The sequence below is a fragment of the Cebus imitator genome, unplaced genomic scaffold (assembly GCF_001604975.1).
Source record: "Cebus imitator isolate Cc_AM_T3 unplaced genomic scaffold, Cebus_imitator-1.0 Scaffold149, whole genome shotgun sequence".
Taxonomy (NCBI): domain Eukaryota; kingdom Metazoa; phylum Chordata; class Mammalia; order Primates; family Cebidae; genus Cebus; species Cebus imitator.
Window position 1 is genome coordinate 1689496 of NW_016107464.1, and position 21556 is coordinate 1711051.

Consider the following 21556-nt stretch of genomic DNA (forward strand, 5'->3'; position numbering starts at 1 on the left):
TAAATAAAGACAGGGTCCCACTGTGTTGCCCAGGCTGGTCTCAAACTCCTGGGCTCAAGTGATCCTCCCGCCTCAGCTTCCCAAAGTGCTGGGATTACAGGCGTGAACCATTGTGCCTGACCCCTCCTTTCTGATATACCCCTTCTTCCACCAGCTCTTCATCTAGCCATTTGAAGATAAATTTTGATGCCATCTCTTCTTTCATACCATTTTTCTTTCCTTGTCTCTCATCTCCTCTTTTTTCTCTTCCTCTTCTTCCTACTTTTTTTCTCATCCTTTCTCACTGCTTGCCCACCAGCAAGTATCTAGTTTATTTCTTGCTTTCCCTCTCTGTTTTTTGTCCTTACCTATCTTTGGCTTTATGGCATAATACTCCTTAGAGTAGGTGCTCTAGGCTTTGAGTCCTGGCCAGCAGTCTGGGTTGAAGACAGTTTTTAGGGGACAGAAGCAGAGTGGGTTGGGAAATGCTCCCTGCTTTGGACTATAGGGAAGAACCTTTCAGTTGCCTCTGAAAGTTTTCATGCCCTTGCAAGGCTTTAACATCATGTTGTTCTTTCTCTGCTGTCCTCTACACAGGCTATGGTGAGTGTTTCCAAAGCCCTTTCCCATCCTCTTTAAAAGTCCACATCCCAGATCACTTGGGCCCTTCCCAGCTGTTCCTCCTGCGTAGGCTGATATTATGATTTCTGTCTTTTCAGTGTTCTCTGCCTTTAGATAACCATGTGCCTCTTCACGGGCTGCCCCTAAAGCTTGGCCTTGGCAGACACATGGGGCCCCTGTATGCAAGAGAGTGGCTAGCAAGGCAGCCCCAGCTCTCAGACTTAACTCCTTGTCCTTAATTTGACTGAGTATTCAATGCCCCTTTTACTTGCCAAGTGCCCTGCTTGTAGGCCTCCTGGCCTCTGCAGCCACCCAGGGATTATGTGGGCTTGGGGAGGTGCCAAGGGGATAGAGTTTAGCATGGAATCATTTTTCTCAATAATGACTCTTGAATGTGACTCTGGACAGAGTTGTATGTGTCTCTTATTCTTAATTCCTTGTTTCCTACTGTAGTTCTAAGATTTTCATTTTCCTTTGCCTTCCCATAAACAAGGAGTTTCTGTGGGATAGGACACCTAAGAAGAATGAGGGAAAAAGAAACTCTTTGGATGATAGATATCCTGAAGAAAGTACTGTTCTAAAATAGTTAGGGTAGCCCCCTGAGGGCCTTGGGTTTTGCATCTTAACCTGGGACACTTGTTACCTGTTAGGGCAGTTGCTGTGAGTGACAATAAAAATAGAAAGTACTGTAGTAAGCTATAGTCAAGTGGCTTTTATCACTGAAGCTCCCTCCCCAGAACTTTGCCAGCCATTGGTGGTGGTCAGGGCTAACAGAAGATCCTCCTTCACAGTCACTGGTCCAGTCCCGGAAGGCAGGAATCACTTCTGCAATGGCTACACGCACTTCTCTTAAGGATGAAGAGCTGGTAAGTGACCCATGTGCTTTGGTAAGTCCACTGGCCTCAGGACTCTGATAATCTCTATAGCCATACTATTTGATAATTGGGAATTCTGGGAATTCAAGAGGGCTGGGCATACAATGCTGATGAAAAAGATAGATAGCATCACGTGTTAGTTTTCCACACTGGGAAAGACAAGAGAGTCTAGATCAGAGGGTAAGCCCGGGTCTCATATTGAAGGGTGTGACCACTGAACTCAAGGGTTTTATGAAGGGCCTAGGACCTTCTGTTTTCTTAGAAAGTGTGAATACTGGAACAAGGCTCAGATCCAGCATCAGGTCCAAAATGTTTTGGACAACCAGGAGCACACTATATTTGGGCCTCATTCTGTAATTCTGGGCCAGGATAGAGCATCTTCTCCATTGCCAGAGGAGACACAAAATCAAGGTCGTAATTGTCCCACAGGGTCTCAGTTCTCTCCCTGCAGAATCCAGAAGTCATGGGTGGCAGGCATGGTGGCTCATGCCTGTGATGCCTCGGCTCACTTTGGGAGGCTGAGGCAGGTGGGTCATTTGAGGTCAGGAGTTCAAGACAAGCCTGGCCAACATGGTGAAACCTCATCTCTACTAAAAATACAAAAATTAGCTGGATGTGGTGGTGCGCACCTATAATCCCAGCTGCTCAGGAGACTGAGGCAGGAGAATTGTTTGAACCTGGGAGGTGGAGGTTGCGGTGAGCAGAGATCATGCCACTGCACTCCAGCCTGGGCAACAGAGCAAGACTCTGTCTCTGAGGGGAAAAAAGTCATGGGATGGGTTATGTGTCTTTCAGAAATCCCATGTGTATAAGAAAACCCTGCAGGCCTTAATCTACCCCATTTCCTGCACCACTCCTCACAACTTTGAGGTCTGGACAGCCACTACCCCAACCTACTGCTATGAGTGTGAAGGCCTGCTCTGGGGCATTGCCCGGCAGGGCATGCGCTGCAGCGAGTGTGGAGTCAAATGCCATGAGAAGTGCCAGGACTTGCTCAATGCTGACTGCCTGCAGCGTGAGTACCCTGCGGGATGAGGGGCGGGAGGTGGGGCAGCAGGAGCTCTCCAAAATAGTCTGTAGCAAAGAGCTGGGATAGCTGAACCAATCATTCCCCAAGTCCACCTGATTTTGAAACCTTATCCTTTTCAGAGAAGGTATAGTCCTCAATCAAGGGGCAATGCCTTTCCAAATAATAGGTCTTACACTATCTTCTTCTAGCACCTTTAGGAAAAGTTCTTTGAGCTTTCTGTGGCCTTCTGGTGTAGCTAGAATCTTTTCTAGGATTCAGTTGATTCCAGAGACTGAGGTTTGTAGTATATATACCACAGCAACCTTATTGTCTAAATGACAAAAGCATGTTTAATCAGGATCTGAGACTAATGAAAGGAAAGAAATTGAGTTTTGTGGGGTTCCAGGCCCCACAGAGGAACCTCCTGAAGCCTAGAGTCTAGGACTCAGAGAAGACAGCATTCATTGCTTGCTTTTAGACAATAGTGCCAGGAATAGAATTGTCAAATGGATCTGGCAGAGGCCCAGAAGGAGAGTATGCCAGACCCCCGTGGCCTTGGCTAAATATATGACTTGTCCTGCCATGATGGAGTGGGGAGAATAGGAGCAGGAAAAGCTTTAAGTTCTTATCAGAGAAAATGAATTAGGGCTCAAAGTTCATATCTCCTTGCTCCCCTTCTGCTGGGCTTGCACTCATGCGGCTGGACCCCAGGAAAAGCAGGGGTGGAAAAAGTGGGAAATTATTATTTTCCTGCCCTCCAAACCTCCCAGGTATTACCCACAAGCCAAGCTATAGCAATAAAACTTTAAGGATTGTGCTAGGGAAAGGGAAGTTTACCTTTAGACCCACAAGTACTTCATTATCCCAAGGACAGCTATGACATATAAACAGGGACCAGGGAGAAGCCTTGAGAAATTATTTATGGAAAATGTCCTTTGAAGAGCCTCAGACTGGTGCCAGTGGCATGGCTAAGTTAGACATGAAGAGACAGGTAAGACAGAGTCAGCAGAAGAGATAGGTCTTTGAAAAGACTGCCTGAAGACAAATGCCAGTAATGACTTGGCTAGAACAAATCATGAAGGGGTGGCAAGCGCAGGTGCCAGAGGGCTCTTGCCTTAATTGCTGAGAACTAGCAACCAGGTTGGCTGCATAGGCTGGTTGCTTAAAAGTGCTGCTCTGTAGCCAGGGTACCTAGCTTCTTAACAGCCTTTCAGAGGTCTCAGTCCAGGGAAGTAGTGCCTTGTATGGGATATGCTAAATGGCAAGAGTAGGATGCAGCCCAGATAATTTTCCATTTATCAGAGAATATCTTTTGCCTAAGGCTTCTGTGATGCACAGGGTGGAATGAAATGCCCTTCTATGGGCCTCCCTGGACATAAAACCTGTTTTCTATACTCCCAGGGTTAGTACACAAATGTTGGCCTTTATTTTTTGCTCAACTTTTTAGAGTAAAGGACTAAGCCTTTGGGGACTAGAGAGAAAGGCAAGACCCAGTCTGCAGTACCAGTAAAGGAAGAATGGCACCCCACCTGCTCCTCAGACAAGCCTGGTTTGTGAAATGAACTGGAGTCTGTGTTCTGTCATGATCCTTTGACAGCAGGAAAAGCCTGCTAGCCTGTGAGAAAGCTAGCTGGGGCCATGGCTGGTAAAGATAGCTTTTGGCCCTGTCAGGGTAATAATGATGGTTATAATAATAATAGTGACCATTATTGCATACCTGCTAACTGCCAGGCCCTGGGCTAGATGCTTTATATATGCTATGTAAAATAATGCTTACTAGAGAGGTAAGCACTATTATCTCCTCTTAGAAGAAGCCAAGTTCACCAAGCTAGGAACGGTGGAACCAGGATTTGAACTCTAGTCTGTCTGACACAAAAGACTATACTTTTCTCACCATACCACACTAGTTTCTGAGATTAAAGGCACTGGAGCCATAGGACAGAAGCTAACTGTGTGCCATGACAAATTCTGGGGTTTGAATCATGCTTGGCAGTTGGATGAGATTGGTGGTGCTGTTGTACCCACCCATCATCCGTCTGTGATAACTGAGACACTCTTTGTGATATTTTGACCTTAGAGTTGAAGAGTTGGCAAAAGATTTCAAGATATACTAGAATGCTATAATGAACCCCGTAACAATTATTAAGAAATTGCTACCTTCTGAATTGCATTTTAAAATTCCACTGGCCAGGCAGCAGGCCCCATAATGTTAACATTTCCCAGAGATATCCCAGCCCCCCTTAGTTTCTCTACTGCCCTGCAGCCTCTCCCAGGCCCCATTCCTCAGCTCGACTCTTGGTCTGGTAGGCGACCTGTTGTTTAATCCTAATTTCTGTGCCTGGCCACTCTTCAGGGGCTGCAGAAAAGAGCTGTAAACATGGAGCTGAGGACCGGACTCAGAACATTATCATGGCCATGAAGGACCGCATGAAGATCCGAGAGCGAAATAAGCCAGAGATCTTTGAAGTTATCCGGGACGTCTTCACAGTGAACAAAACTGCCCATGTGCAGCAGATGAAAACAGTGAAGCAGAGTGTACTGGATGGCACCTCCAAATGGTCGGCCAAGATTACCATTACGGGTGAGCAGGCCAGAGTCTGAGAGGACAGGAAGGCCTCGGCTATGGGGAGGAGACTGGGGAAGAAGCATCCTGAGCGTGAGAAAACAATTGGGAAGAAAGAAAAAGGAAATCACTGGGAAGGAAAGGACTCATTATTTATCACTCCTCCTTACCTAGACCTTGGTGCCAGGAGAGGCAATACTGCTATCTGCAAACAACATGAATCATAATGCAAGGATTTGCTAACAACCTAATGCTGTAGACTTGGCTAACAGTTTCATATTATAAGAGGTGGAGGGAGGGGAAGGGGAAGGACAGGGGCCAGGGAGTAGTTAACCAGTTTAATAACTGGGTAGGGCTGAAGCGTGTATATATCAGAGGGTATAAGGACCAATGTAGAGATAAGTTGTCAATTAAGGCTTGGGTAGGGAGATGGGATGCTTGGGCTTTGAGGGAAAGACTGGTGGCCCAGGACAAAGAATAAATATGGAGGAATGGGATTACGGTTTCTGTGCAAGTTGCATAGAGCATATGAGTAGTGCTGTCGAGGGCTTCTGACCTACTCTGAAGCCTCCTATATATGCTTGGGTTGCAGTGGTGTGTGCCCAAGGCCTACAAGCCAAAGACAAAACAGGATCCAGTGACCCGTATGTGACTGTGCAAGTTGGCAAAACCAAGAAGCGTACCAAGACCATTTTTGGAAACTTGAATCCTGTTTGGGAGGAAAAGTTCCATTTGTAAGTCACAGAGAGCTTTGTCTTACCTGGGACTGTATGTACTGGGGGAGCAGTATCATATCCTGTCATTCCGGACTTGAGCTTGAAGATTGGGCAAAGGCAGGGGAAAAAAGCCATTTCTCTCATGCTTCACTTAGGCATCAGCCATTCTTTCTCTGGTTTTCTTCTTGTGACCTGTTGTGTCAGGGTTACTGTGCCCATGCCCTGTCTTCACCAGGGCTATTAAAGGGGCCTTAGGGCACTCCATCCTGCTTTTTCTAGCACTAGAAAGATCTTACTACTTTACTGCTCAGTGACAGAACCAGGGACTGACTGCCTTATTGTACCTCCTGCCATTGCCTAGGATGGTATAGTAGGGTTAGGCTTTCATAGGGAAGGCTCTTAAAAGGAGTGGGGAGAAAGTATCCTTGTCCTAAAACTGGGTAATTCTGGCTTGAATTTGGGAATGTGGGTTCTGAAGAAGTTGCTTTTTCCCATAAGGGAAGCATTTCTTCCTACCTAGCTTCCACCCTCACTTATTTTTTCATTATCTTACTTTCTTATAAACTATTTCTTATGACAGTAAATGATGGTTATTGAAAAATGGCAAACTAATGTCTGGAGAATCCAAAGGCTTTGTCATTCCCCAATAAGGCCTAGGGTCAGGATTTTGGATCTGAATCAGCCAGGCAGGCTGGCTATGTAGAGGCCTCCTTCTGTTGGCTCCTCCAAAGATTCACGTAGAAAAGGATTAGGGCTGACACGGTGGCTCACAACCGTAATCCCAGTACTTCGGGAGGTAGAGGCAGGTGGATCACCTGAGGTCAGGAGTTCCAGACCAGCCTGGCCAACATGGCCAAACCCCATCTCTACTAAAAATACAAAAAGGAGCTAGCCATGGTGGCAGGAGCCTGTAGTTCCAGCTTATTTGGGAGACTGAGGCAAGAGAATCCCCTGAACCTGGGAGGTGGACGTTGCAGTGTGCCGAGATCATGCCACTGCACTCCAGCCTGGCAACAAAGCAAGATTCCGTCTCAACAAAGAAAGAAAAGAAGGGAAGGAGGGAGGGAGGGAGGGAGGAAGGAAGGGAAAAAGGGATTAGGCTGGGCGCAGTGGCTCATGCCTGTAATCCCAGCACTTTGGGAGGCTGAGGCAGGCGGATCACAAGGTCAAGAGATTGAGACCATCCTGGCCAACATGGTGAAACCCTGTCTCTACTAAAAATACAAAAAATTAGCCAGCCATGGTGGTACGTGCCTGTAGTTGCAGCTACTTGGGAGGCTGAGGCAAGAGAATTGCTTGAAACCAGAAAACAGAAGTTGCAGTGAGCTGGGATCACGCCACTGCACTCCAGCCTGGCGATAGAGCGAGACTCTATCTCAAAAAAAAAGAAAAAGAAAGGGATTAGGATATAGTAAAATTAATCTCTAATCCAGAGATAATATTAATAGCTACTGGGAGAAGCACCTGTTTCTTTGAGAATCTGAATAGTTCTGCTTGAATTCTTCTTATGAGTAATTTAAAATGAACTGGCTCTTGGCCATTTTTGCCCACTTTTAGTAAACTATTAAGTTCATACTCTGTACAAGACACTATACATGATGTCTAAAAATGAATAGGACAATCCGTGGCTTCAAGACACTCATTGTTGATTTGTCTATTACCTTCCCATAGAGCAGTAGTTATATTGAAATATTTTAATGGAATGTGGAAAGATATCATAAGAACATAGGGAAAGGAACAGCAAATTTTGCCAGTTACAACTTTTGGGTGAAACAACAGAACCCAGATATTAACTGTTGGGGAGGAGAGCATAAGACAAGACCTGGGAAAGCTCCTTTCTCCAAAGCAACCCCGTTAGAGGAGATGACAATTCAATGGGATATGATAGGATAATGTAGAAGCTCACCAAGCACATAGTTAGGCAGATGGGAGAGTTAGATAGAAAGCTGAACAGATATAACCATGTAGGCCTACCATGAACATGTCTAGCACCTTTACTGACTTTGTATCTTGGGCTCCGAGGATGGTGCTAGCAGTTGCTTCCTCGAGCTCTGTGGCATATCTAGCTATTTTCCTCTTGGTGTCACTGATACAGCTAGCTGTACAGGAAGTCAGAACTGACCTTAATTACTCTTCCCTCCACCCCTTGCCCTTTGTTCTAGGACAATGAGAACCGTATAGTGGTAGATAAAGCCACCCAGGCCAAGGAATGAAGAGTTGTTTGCTGGGATAGCCCACCTTGCTTGGAACTTTAGTACTGCTGTCCTCTGACTTCTGCTCTTCAAGGGTCTCAAGTGCAGTTGATGGAGCTTTTGGGAGGGAATAGGAAGTAACAGGAATCAGCGCTACTGGGTCTGTCCCTAACAGAGCCTGCCTAATTCTCTCACAGTGAGTGCCACAACTCCTCTGACCGCATTAAGGTGCGTGTGTGGGATGAGGATGATGACATCAAGTCAAGAGTAAAGCAACGCCTAAAGCGAGAATCTGATGATTTCCTAGGCCAAACCATCATTGAGGTTCGGACGCTAAGTGGCGAGATGGATGTCTGGTACAACTTGGGTGAGGAAACTGGACTCGAGAAAGTTGCTGAGAAGGGAGAGCTTGAAGGGGACCTGGGAATAGTCTTTCTACCAAAATCACCATCTGTCCCCAAAGCATGTCTCTATACAGAGCCTGTCTCACCTGCAAAGAACTGACTGTGGGGAGGGATAGGGGACAGAGGAGTGGCGGTGGCTACGACTCACTCTGGCTGAACGTTCTCTAGGTTTCAGAAGGCCCTTTAATCTTCATACTAGTGCCTTTGTTCCCCCTGCACACTTCTGTTCTCCCACCCAGCTAGTTCCAAGGTACTTGTGGAATATGTGGTCACTGGAGCGATTCACCCTATTTTCTGAGTCCTTGGGTTGACCTCTTCTTTTCCTTGGGTTAAGCCAGAATGAGACTATCTATGCTGTCTAGTTGCACTGGTGTCAATCTCTAGTCTTCTTTCCTTCCTAGAGAAGAGGACAGACAAATCGGCCGTCTCAGGGGCTATCCGACTACAAATCAGTGTGGAGATCAAGGGGGAGGAGAAAGTAGCCCCGTACCATGTGCAGTATACATGTCTCCATGAGGTAAGCCAGCCCTTGGTAGGTGGGGGATCAGAAAGCAGTGCTGAGAGAGGCCTTTGGCCATAAGTAGGATCATTAGATGGTTGGGGATCTGAGGCCCAGTTTAAATTTCGTCCTTGACTCACTCTGCTACCCTGGAGAGCCCAAGTGACTGAACCCAGACTGCATTCTCTTCCACTAATGGGAGAACAGCCTACTGGGGCCACAGGAGGAACTGAGTAATGACTGGAAGGACGGAATTTCTGTGGAACCCTATTCACACTCTCCTGGGCCTTACCACCAAGTTTGTTTTTGTTTTTCATATGTATTTAACCCATTCCCTTTCTCTGCTCTGTCTCCTGCAGAATCTTTTCCATTACCTCACAGACATTCAGGGCGGTGGAGGAGTCCGCATCCCTGAAGCTCGAGGAGATGATGCCTGGAAGGTGTACTTTGATGAGACAGCCCAAGAAATTGTGGATGAATTTGCCATGCGTTATGGCATCGAGTCCATATATCAGGCCATGACGTGAGTCTCTGCTGGGGCTCTGGGAAGTGGCCACTAATCGTTGGGGTGACTAATAAAGGCACACTGATATGGTGGGCAGGTCCTTAGTGGGTAGCATGCAGTGATTCCTTTACTTTCCTCTCTGAGCTGTGTGGGAGGGGTCTATGCACCATGGGAATGTTTTTGTCAGTAACTCATAGAAAAAGGTATTTCTGTCTGCCGCAGAGTTGAGGGAACTCTGCAGGGAAAAAGGCATGCGAGAGTATGCAAGGACAAACCTGTCTAGACATCACAGCCCTTAGCAGACAGGGTATGTGTGCTCATGTACACATATTAGACTGGCCCGGGGAGTCAAAGAGGACACGAAACTGCAGGGAAAGCCGCTGTGTATGGTGCAGACCAGGACTCCTTGAATGGGAATTCCAGATTGCTATGAGAAGCAGGTTAACCTTTCTATCAGTGAGGCTGCCCCTAGAGCTGTACACAGAAAGCAACCCTAGGCAAGCAGAGGGTAGCAATTGCCCTGGCTGTGCTTCATTTATCCCATAAACTTTTATTGAGTTCCTGCTTGGCTTTTGCTGCAAGCCCTGAAGAGTCTTTGAGGATGAGTATGCTGTGTTTTTTAGGCACTTCGCATGTTTGTCATCCAAGTACATGTGTCCTGGTGTGCCAGCAGTGATGAGCACCTTACTGGCCAACATCAATGCCTACTATGCCCACACAACTGCCTCTACCAATGTCTCTGCATCTGATCGCTTTGCAGCCTCCAACTTTGGGGTAAGTATCATGTAAACACATATGTCCACATTTGTTACCAATTAATTTGATTTGTCTTGACTGGTCCCATAGAGTTGCTTGATGTACTTAAAGTTCAGATAGTTGCCACCTTTATAGATGAACCTTGTTTCCTTATGGGTATGCAGACTATACTAATAGCCTCTCCTCAGACACAGATAAAGGAGAGAAGGTGCTTGGGCGTTGTGCCACCTGGGCTTAGCCAGAATCTCTCTGGATCAACAACTTGATTGAGTTACCATATTCTTCCATATTCTTCAGTCTTGCAGGTCCACAAATAGACTTTTATTAATCTTGTTCAGTCTGTCTGTGACAGATTCATATTACTTAAGTTTATATGAAACTGATGTCTAAGCAATGATGCCAGTATGCACCTGAACCTGAACCTATCCCTTTTCTAGTGTCTGTACTGTTTTCCCTATCCAGGGTGTGATCTTCCTGGGTTAAGGTACTGAGAAGTTGAGTCATTACCTCAGAATGTCACCTGACATTAATTCAGTATAAACCAGATGAAATATTTCTGACCCACCACCACAAAGATTACTATTTTGGGCATAAAATTACTGATATCATCCCAATTCACTGAGTCTGTGAGCCTTGGTTTTCGGTACTAATGAATTTTTTGTTGTTGATAGAGTCTTTCTGTAAATGAATTAATGTAACTTATTAAGCCAGTCAAATATTTGTTCCATTTTGCCTCATCTCATTATGTATTGTCTTAATATCTACTCATCTAATCAATATATGAGTTCTAGGAGTGTGATGCAAAAATCCTGCAGGCACATGATTCCATGTTTAATTATACTTTTTCTATGAAAATCAGCTATTAAAATAGTATATGTTAGATATTTTAACATTTAAAAAGTATACACTATGGGAAATGTGGAATGTGGTTTAAAGAGAAACCCCTCATGCCTGTCCCATTATCTTTCAAATGCATCAGTTTCTCCCTCCCATCATCTTGCTAGGCTGTGGCCATATAACTGTTAACACACTACCCCGAGGTAAGTCAGGAGACCTCAGACTCAGAAACAATTTGGAGAATGTGTTTGGAGTTTCTTCTTATCTGACTAAGATAAGTTACAGTCCCAAAGGGATAGAGATGCACTGGTCATGCCCCATTGACTCTTGTATAAAAGGAGCCATTTCTCCTCCCAGGGACTTGGCTTTTTCCTTGTCAGTGTGAGATTTCCCAGATTGGAACAGAGCTGCAAAGAGATAGAACAGGGGGACTGTCTATCCCATTTTTCCCTTACACTGGTTGTTGTTCTTTCCACAAGCAGGGTTGTGTCTCCAGCCCAATGCCTCCCCACTCTGTCTACTCTTCCAGAGGTGGTTCTGTTTCTGTTACAGTTTAGAGGACTCAGACACAGGCTCTCTCTTTCTTCCCCATTATTTCTCACTGTCAGAAAGAGAGATTTGTAAAACTGCTGGACCAGCTGCACAATTCACTGAGGATTGACCTTTCTACATACAGGGTGAGTGAAGACATGGCTGTGGGAAGCATAATAGATGTCAAGCGTAGTCCCAGAGACACTGTAGGCCAATCTTGGCTATAAAGATTGAGGCCAGGGAAAACTGGCCTGTGTCATCACGTCCACCCAAATGGCCAGTGCTGCTGACACCTGTGGTTCTCTTAACTCCAAGGCTCATGTGGTGTATAAATAGCACATGGTGTATGGTTGGTTTTTATAGACAGTTGGCTTTCTAACCTCACTCTTAACACCCTACTAAACTCTCTGGTGACATTCTCGTTAGGGAGTTTATTGAGGATAATCTCTTCCAGGAGTAACCTTTTAAAAAATTAGATACTTAATTACATTTCTAATTACATTTCTTTTTTGCATTTTTCCATACTCTCCTTATTTTCCAGAGGAGGTGTAAGAATCTGGCTGGGGGGAGAGAGAGTAGCTTGGCTTTTGCAAATAATTTTTATCAGAGATCATGTCCATTCCTAGGATAAAGGGAGGAAATAGGTGTAGTAGGAGGATGGGCACCTGGGCCAGGACAGGTTAAGGAAATGGGCGGTTTCTCAGTTCCTCCTATGTTAGATCTTAGAATGGCTTTATTACTTGCTTTAAAGTGTTGTGAATTTTCAGAACAGGCAATATACGCACATTAAAAAGAAAGTATAAAAACAACCTTAAAGTAAAAAAGAAGTGAGGTTTTAATTATCTGCACTCCAGTGCCCTCCATTTGCACAAATAATAGTACTATATTTGACATATAAGTAGCCATTTGAAGGTTTAAAAAACTGACCATTAAAGTGAAGAAAGGCTCAGCATCTCCCTTCAGCTCTTCATGGCAGCTCCCTCCTAAGACTTGTGCCAAAGTGAATGAAGTAAGGATGTCTGGAAATTCCTAAGGAGCTCACTCCAAAAGCAGCTCTGCTCAGAGATCTGCCATCTGCTGGCTGCAGAACAGAAGAAGAGCTGGGGTCTATTGTACAGAAAGTACAGGTCCTGGACCTCAGTTTGGTCAGTAGTGTGGCTCCACTTATATTACAGGATATACAGTTAGATTGTAACTTTTGAAGAACTCACTGTTTGTGTGTAAGACTCTTTATCCAAGAAAAGCATGTGTATAAGTGTGTGTGTGCCTGTGTGTTCTTTTGTACAAGTGCTTATACACTGCATGGGAAGTAGGGCTGGAGGGAGGATGTGTTGCCTTCTAGGGTGGGGAGTATTAACCCCTGCTTTTGGCAAGAGCCTGTTTGTATCAGTAGAAAAGAAAGAGGGAGACCTGTAACATTAAGTGTTTTTGCCCAGCTCAACTAGAGAAAATACCAGTGAGTAGCAATTAGGGAAGCTTTTGATATCATTACTTTTGGCAGGGAAGGTTTTCATAGTCCTCTGTTCCTTTCTTAAATTTGCTTGATTTGCAACAGAATAATTTCCCTGCTGGGAGTCCTGAACGGCTTCAGGACTTAAAATCCACAGTGGATTTGCTGACCAGCATTACTTTCTTCAGAATGAAGGTAAGAAGTGGACTGGGCTTGGGTGATGCTGGGCTGGAGATCTGGCTGCAGGAACATGAAGAATAAGAATCACTGGGTAGAGTCAGAGGCTACAGGATTCACCACCTCTAAGCTTACATTTCCGTGTACCTGTTCCCTGGGTTACTTCTGAGAGAGCACATAGACTATAGATCTATGAGGATGGGCTGGAAGTTTTCCCTGTCAGCTTTCCTGGCAATTTTGTCACAGGGAAAGGTCTAGGGACCCATACAGGGATGAAAGAATCTAGGGTAGGTTTGGGGTAGTGCTAGGAGAATATCCCACCCAGGTAAGCAAGACCTTGGGCCCATATTTCTTCTTTTAATTGGCAGGTACAAGAACTGCAAAGCCCGCCAAGAGCTAGCCAGGTGGTAAAGGATTGTGTAAAGGCCTGTTTGAACTCCACATACGAATATATCTTCAACAATTGCCATGACTTATACAGCCGCCAGTACCAGCTGGTAAGAGGTTCGGGATCAGGTGGGGTCAGCTGTCAGTGGCTCTTTGGAGCCTCAGCTTTCCTTCATGATGGTGATGGAAAGGCACTCAGAACAAAGTACTTGATGTTCTCAAGAGTGAGTGAGTTGTGGAGTATAAACCATGTGGACCATGTGAGATATGTGGATGGAAAGGGTCCCCTGGACAAGATGAGACATACCTGAATTGAACAGAAATGGCAACAATAATGGTGCTGAAGAAAGTAAACCTAAATTCATGCACAGTTCAGGGGTTGAGTAGGTGAATTCTGAGTCTATCCCAGAGTCTTTTTTTCTCCCTCAAGTTTAACTTTAGTCTTAGTCATGCGGACCATGGTAAGTTCTGGGTTGCCTTTCTCTGAGATCTGAAGTGGACTCTCTGAGCTGCTGGCTCCTGGAAGGTTTACTTTTCCCTTTAATCACTTCTCTCTGAAATGTGTGGTTCTTCCGGGCATATTCATCCACTGGCTATTGAGGCTGACCCTATCCTTCTGTGAGGCTGTGAGACTTGTTTTAGCCTGGCATCCTAAGTCAGTACCTAATGACTTAGTACATTTTCCTAGATCCTTCTAATAGTATCCTCTGTCCATGCTCCCAACTTATTTTAAAGCCAGAACTTACTTCTAGCCCCAGTTACTCAGTTACAGTTCCAGACTTACGAGTTTCTGCTGACCATACATTTGCAGTGGATTCCCTTTAGTCCAACAAATATATATTTAATGTTTGTTCTAGGCCAGCTCTGAGGAGAGCACAGTTCTCCTTCAGTAAGTTTGCAGTCTCATAAACATATATATACCTCCTATCAAAGAAGTCTGAAGGGCCTTAAAAAAGGGATAAGATTAAAGGAATTCCAAGGAGGAGAACAGTCTTTTCCCATTCTTGATCTGATACTGGGGAAAGCTACGTAGAACAAGGGGCGTTTGAGATAGACCTATTTGGACAAACAATGATGGCAGGACAACCTAAATCTCCTGGACATTTATCTTTAGGTAAATATATCCAATTTGTGAAGCCTCCTAGGAGTACCCTAATAAAGACTAAGATCTTGTTCATACTGCCTCTTCTCATTCCCAAGTGTATTTTCTGTGCCAGCCATGGATTTAAGCCTTCTTCCTTTTAAGATTTATAAAACTTCCCATTGGTTCTGAAGTCCATGGCAGGTTTTCCTGAGGGCTTTGTTTTACTTGATATGTTCTGGGCTCCTCTGTCATCTGTCTGTGGAGGCTCTCTGGTGGAAGCAAGATACTGTTCTCAGCTTTGATCTTTCAACTATGCAGAGTCTGTTTGAATATTTGGTCTCTATTCCCCACCATGAGAATGAACTCAACTTTGCAAGAGAGTTCATAAACTATTCAGGGATACCCTTTGGCCTTTGTATTTTGATATTTGCTTTTTACTTTTTCTCAATTTCTTTTTTTCCTTATTCCATATATACATTGGAATAAACTCTTGATGTCTTTTAAAATTTCCATCTATTGACCTTAAGTCATTAGTTTATTCATCCATCCATTCACTTATCAAACAAAGCATTAGACATAAAGTTGAGTAAGAGATATTTCGGCCTTTAGGGATCTCATTGTTTGGTGGAGGTCAGGGCAAATTACTGTATTTATTGTTTTGTTGTTGTTGTTATTTTGTTTTTACTGCATTTTATTATAGTTGTAGTTTTCTGATACATCTACACCAAAGATTCACAAAGGGTGCTCTGGGAGCCCAGACCAGGGATGTCAGGAAAACCTCTCAGAAGAGGTAAAGTTCAATCTGAATTTTGAGGAAGGAGTAGGACTTAGCTAAAGAAAGGGGCTGGAGGGAAAGGGCATACCAGAGAGAAAACAGAATTTTGGAAGCACAGAATTATGCATGAGTATGTTAAAGAAGTATATGCAGGCTGGGTGTAGTGACTTATGCCTATAATTCTAGCACTTTGGGAGGCCGAGGTGGGCAGATCACTTGAGGTCAGGAGTTCAAAACCAGCCTAGCCAACATGATGAAACCCCATCTCTACTAAAAATACAAAAAAATTAGCCAGGCGTGGTGGTGGGCTCCTGTAATCCCAGCTACTTGGGAGGCTGAGGCAGGAGAATTGCTTGAACCCAGGAGGCAGAGGTTGTAGTGAGCCAAGATCACATGCCACTGCACTCCAACCTGAATGACAGAATAAGACTCCATCTCAAAAAATAAAATGAAAAATAAAGAAGTATTGCAACTTAGGGCACTTACAGCATGAGGCTATGAGATTCAGCTATCTAAGATCAAATCTTAGTTCTGCTCTTTACAGCTGCATGACTTTGGACAAGTCATATAAGCTTGCTGCCCTTCACTCTCTTCATCTGTAAATGAAAGCTATAATAATTTCTACTCAATGGAGTTGTGAGGATTAGATAGGATAATGTATGTAAAGGTCTTAGCAGGGTGCCTGGCACATAATAAGCAGTAAATAAGTGGTGGTGGTGCAGTGATAGATGGAACAAAAAGAGTTGTAAGGTATGAGGTTGAGAGACAGTCACATTCTGGAAGATGTAAACTAAGGAATTTAAACTTTTTTTGTAGACATTAGTTTTTTTTTTTTTTAATTATATTTTAAGTTATGGAGTACATGTATAGAACATGCAGGTTTGTTACATAGGTATACACTTGCCATGGTGGTTTGCTGCATCCATCACCCTGTCATCTACATTAGGTATTTCTGCTAATGCTATCCCTTCCCTATCCCCCCACTCCCTGCTATCCCTCCTCCAGTCCACTAACCCCCGACAGGCCCCAGTGTGTGATGTTTCCCTTCCTGTGTCCATGTGTTCTCATTGTTCAACACCCACTTATTAGTCAGAACATGCAGTGTTTGGTTTCTCATTCTTGTGCCAGTTTGCTGAGAATGATGGTTTCCAGCTTTATCCATGTCCCTGCAAAGGACATGAACTTAGCCTTTTTTATGGCTGCATAGTATTCCATGGTGTATATGTGCCACATTTTCTTTATCCAGTGTGTCATTGATGGGCATTTGGGTTGGTTCCAAGTCTTTGCTATTGTGAATAGTGCTGCAATAAATATACCTGTTCATATATCTTTATAATAGAATGATTTATAATCCTTTGGGTATATACCTAGTAATGGGATTGCCAAGTCAAATGGTATTTCTAGTTCTAGATCCCCGAAGAATTGCCACACTGTCTTCCACAATGGTTGAACTAATTTACGCTACCACCCACAGTGTAAAAGCATTCCTGTTTCTCCATATCCTCTCCAGCATTTGTTATCTCCTGATTTTTTAATGATTGCCATTCTAACTGGCGTGAGATGGTATCTCAGTGTGGTTTTGATCTGCATTTCTCTAATGACCAGTGATGATGAGCTTTTTTCATATGTTTGTTGGCTGCATAAAGGTCTTCTTTTGAGAAGTGTCCGTTCATATACTTTGCCCACTTCTTGATGGGGTTGTTTTTTCCTTGTAAATTTGTTTAAGTTCCTTGTAGATTCTGGATACTAGCCCTTTGTCAGATGGGTAGATTGCAAAAATTTTTTCCCATTCTGTTGGTTGATGGTTCACTCTAGTAATAGTTTCTTTTGCTGTGCAAACCTCTTTAGTTTAATTAGATCCCATTTGTCTATTTTGGCTTTTGTTGCCATTGCTTTTGGTGTTTTAGTCCTGAAGTCCTTGCCCATGCCTGTGTCCTGAATGGTATTACCTAGATGGTCTTCTAGGGTTTTTATGGTGTTAGGTCTTATGTTTAAATCTTTAATCCATCTGGAGTTAATTTTTGTGTAAGGTGTGAGGAAGGGATCCAGTTTCAGCTTTCTTCATATGGCTAGCCAGTTTTCCCAACACCATTTATTAAATACTGAATCCTTTCCCCATTGCTTGTTTTTGTCAGGTTTGTCAAAGATCAGATGGTTGCAGACATGTGGCATTATTTCTGAAGCCTCTGTTCTGTTCCATTGGTCTATATATCTGTTTTGGTACCAGTACCATGCTGTTTTGATTACTGTAGCCTTGTGGTATAGTTTGAAGTCAGGTAGTGTGATGCCTCCAGCATTTTTTTTTTTTTTTTCCTTAGGATTGTCTTGGCTATGTGGGCTCTTCTCTTTTTTTGGTTCCATATGAAGTTTAAGGTGGGTTTTTTTTTTTCCCAATTCTGTGAAGAAAGTCAATAGCAGCTTGATGGGGATAGCACTGAATCTATAAATTACTTTGGGCAGTATGGCCATTTTCATGATATTGATTCTTCCTATCCATGAGCATGGAATGTTTTTCCATCTGTTTGTGTCCTCTCTTATTTCCTTGAGCAGTGGTTTAATACAGCTAACAAGGGAAGTGAAGGACCTCTTCAAGGGAATTTAAACTTTATTGAATGCTGTTGAAGGGCTTTAAGCAGAGGAGTAAGACTTTGAGATTTTCTTTGTAGAAAGATCACTGATAGCTGCAAGGAAGAGGGATTGGATTGGAGATCAAAGACCAGTTCGGAAATTCTTGAATGATATAAGAGCCTGAGCCAGGATAATGACAGAAAAAATAAAAGGAAGAAACGTATTCATGTGATATTAAAGATTCTTTCTGGGTTTCTAGTAATTTCTTGAAAATGCAGGCTAATTAAGGACTGTGGAGGCTTTTCAGTGACATGACATCCCACATAAAGGCCCCGTTTCTGTTCCTGTCCTTCTATGCCTTTGTCTTAGTGGGAGATAATGTGTGTTCCAGCTTCCCTGTGGTGACTCCTACTTCCCTTTTCTGGCTCAGAATATAACGTGATTTCTCTTTACCTGAAAGTCTCTTCCCAAGGAAGGCCCTTTCTTATCCAGCTAGCCAAATATCTTCCTAGATGTAGTTCTTCCCCCTAATAACTTCAGAGAGTCAAGAGAAGTCCTACTCCACTGAAAGGCTGAAATGCACACTATATCTGTTCAGTAGTTCCTGCAGAGGTTGAAAGAGCTTCTCAGAGCTGAGATATGTATGTGTGTGGTGGTGGTGTGGTGTCAGTGGAGGAATACCACCAGAAAAGGAGGGCTGCCTGCCTGTGGGGGCCACATAGAACTAGACCTACTTAGTGAGGCTGGAGGGGCTGTTAGCCAGGGAGTTACTCTGCTTATAGCAAATGAGAGAAGGGATTAGGAGGATGGACATTTTATGTCTCCTAGACTGACCAAGTTTATCAGAGCAGTGCCCTGGGGCTGAGGAGAGAAGTTCTCAGGGATAGGCTTCCTGTGTCCAGGGATCTCACAGTAGTCACTCTTACAGAACAGGAATAGTTTTGTGGAAGATAGCTCTAGGAGAGGAAAGACCCGTGATTCTACAGGAAGAGGTATGGAGAGGGGAAGAGAAAGAGGATCATTGGAGACATTCTCCACATTCTACTCTGACTCTCCCTCTCTCTCACTGTCTCTTCTGGATCAAGATGCAGGAACTACCTCCAGAGGAACAAGGGCCCAGCATTCGGAACCTGGATTTCTGGCCAAAGCTCATCACACTCATTGTGTCAATCATAGAGGAAGATAAAAATTCCTACACACCTGTTCTGAACCAGTGAGTATCACCCTTTTTGGCCCTGTATGTTGGTGGTTGGTTTGTCCATCTGTCTAACAACTTCTTTCTCTCCTGTCTCTGTATGTTTGCAGTGCCACCTCTTCTTCCTGTCCGTCCATCTGTCCCTCTGTCCCTTGTATCTGTCTGGGTAACTGTTTCTGGAGACAGGTGTGGAAATATAATGGGGGTCCCTGCCCAGACTGAACCAGCCTCCCTGAAGTGAGAGGCTTCTGGGATTGTGGCTGCCATAGGAGCCCCAGGGGATCCAGAGACAATGTGTATATGTGTCTGTCCACTGGAAATAAAGTGGGACTTCTTCTAGCCCACCCCCTTGCCCTTTCTCCTCTAGCTTATTTAGCCTGAGCCTGCTTTCCAGCCCTTGCCTCTAAATTCCCTGTCTTCTGGGCATCTTCTGCCCCAGCCCCATCTTGCCTACGGGGCTAACCCAACTTGTCCTGCCCCCATTTGTCCTGCCACTGGCCCCTAGACCCCTGGGTCCCTTTTCTCCAGATTGGACTTAGCCCTGTTCCCTAGGATTCTCCTCTCTCCAGTATGACTTCCAAGAACTAGGCACTTTAGCCTTGAAATGAATCAAATCAAGTGACTCTTGCCTTATTCTCTGACTTTGGTTTCTTCTGTGATCCAGGTTTCCTCAGGAGTTGAATGTGGGAAAAGTCAGCGCAGAAGTGATGTGGCATCTGTTTGCCCAAGACATGAAATATGCATTGGAGGGTAAGGGTCTGTCTAAATCAGTGGGCTGCCAGGCTTCTAGCCCAAACTCCTCGTTCATTATCCCTTTCCTCTTCTAGACAACTGCAAGTTCTGGGTGAGTGGTATAGTGAGAAACAAAAGGAACTCTAGGCCTGGTGGGAGGTAGGCCCCAGGAGACATTGGGAGGGCAAAGTTGCAGCCAAAGGAAGTAATGAAAATGGCTGTGTGGATGTAGATTACTCCTTCTAGCTTTGAAGCAACTGCCTGTTCAAGACCTTCCCAGCTTAGAGATCAGCTTCTCCCATAGTGGGTGTTCTTAGGTGGCCTACTTCCTGGAGAATGGTCTTGTGAAACTTCAGTTTTAAAGAATCAGAGAACCTTAAATATGCAGATAGATATAATTGTTTTCTTATGCTGGGGACTCTCTGGCCTGGCTTTTCTTGAAAGCTGCTCTGGATTAGTGTTCCAATGCCAGGAAGATACTTCTTCCCTCACTTCTCCTGTAGAGCAGAGCCACAGGCAAATTATTATTCATCTTATTCATTCAGTTTGTTCTTTTATTCATTTCCTACTTTGGTCCACAAAGATATCACTCCCTACCTGTATCAGACCTTCCCATCTGTACCCATCTGCACTCACCTATTTAGCAGCCTTTCCTGCCTGTATGTATGGTAGTCTGTCTCCTCAGTCTGTGAAAGCCCACCTAGGAGGAGGAGGAGCCATCTGGGCAAGGACAAAGCAGAGTCTGGATCTGTTATTTGGGTGGGATGGCAGGGCAGATCAGCCACCCTCAGACTCTTAAATTTGTGAGGTTTAGAATCAGTGAGTCTTGAGACTGAAAGAACCTTGAAGATCTGTGTTACATTTGAGCCAGCCACAGACTACACATGTGTATTCTGTAATACAAGCCCAGAGCAGGGCTCCCTGCTGTCAGGCCAGTGAGGGGGTCACTCGTCTCTCCCTCCAGATGCCATTTAGCCTGATGGGGAGTACAGTCTCAGTTCTTGAAGAACTCCAGCTCCAGTTGGTTTGGGGGAAAAGAGAAAATACCTGTGAAAAGTGAATCAACTCCATAAGAGAGGCAGTGTGAGGTGGAACAGAAGTTTTCAAACAGAAGTATCTCAGGAGCTAAGTTAAAGGGAAACCCAGAGGCTAGGCTTCTTTTACATGATGCCAGCTCAGCCAGCCCTGCTTTTATCAATCTTACGTGGGATTCTAGATGAGATTTTTTTTGAAAGGGGAGTTCTGCTAATGTTTAAAACAAACACAAAAGGATTCAAAACTTCTACTTTAAGAGAAAGAATTAATGTTGGCCTGATTTCAAACCTCAATTTCACTGCCTACATTGCAGGGTGAATTTGGTCCAAACTAAATTTTTATGAGCTCCCATTTTCTCATCTGTAAAATGGGAGTGATGATAGCATCTATTCCTTTGAACTGATGAAGTACTGAGATGTTTATTACATGGTTAGCACATTCTCTGGCGCTTACTAAGCACTGACTAAATCTTAGTTATTAAGAACAGTAAGAAACCATTGTAGGCTCATGAGCAGAGATGCAATGTATTTATTTTAATAGATATTTTAATAAGATTTACTTTTTAGTAACATTTTAATAAGATTTACTTCAGTGGGAGATGAGGGCACCAGGGAGAGACCAGAATCAGAGAATGCAGATAACGAAGAGCTGTTGTAATAACTTAGG

The 21556-nt window shown here is 44.2% G+C and overlaps 1 protein-coding gene across 15 annotated transcripts in view; it reads left to right on the forward strand.

Moving 5' to 3' along the window:
- UNC13B (unc-13 homolog B) overlaps nt 1–21556 on the forward strand; it is a 239416-nt gene that overhangs the window by 204214 nt on the left and 13646 nt on the right. For 8 of the 15 annotated variants that reach the window (XM_037743661.1, XM_037743665.1, XM_037743666.1 and 5 more), the window contains 14 exons: nt 577–582; nt 1392–1466; nt 2271–2490; nt 4838–5065; nt 5640–5781; nt 8153–8322; nt 8761–8876; nt 9218–9381; nt 9987–10137; nt 11565–11633; nt 13043–13132; nt 13483–13611; nt 19014–19141; nt 19788–19873. In XM_037743661.1, coding sequence (XP_037599589.1) covers nt 577–582; nt 1392–1466; nt 2271–2490; nt 4838–5065; nt 5640–5781; nt 8153–8322; nt 8761–8876; nt 9218–9381; nt 9987–10137; nt 11565–11633; nt 13043–13132; nt 13483–13611; nt 19014–19141; nt 19788–19873 — 1774 coding nt within the window. The remainder of the gene's footprint in view (nt 1–576; nt 583–1391; nt 1467–2270; nt 2491–4837; nt 5066–5639; nt 5782–8152; nt 8323–8760; nt 8877–9217; nt 9382–9986; nt 10138–11564; nt 11634–13042; nt 13133–13482; nt 13612–19013; nt 19142–19787; nt 19874–21556) is intronic. The other 7 variants (XM_037743662.1, XM_037743667.1, XM_037743669.1 and 4 more) reach the window with 1 other exon arrangement.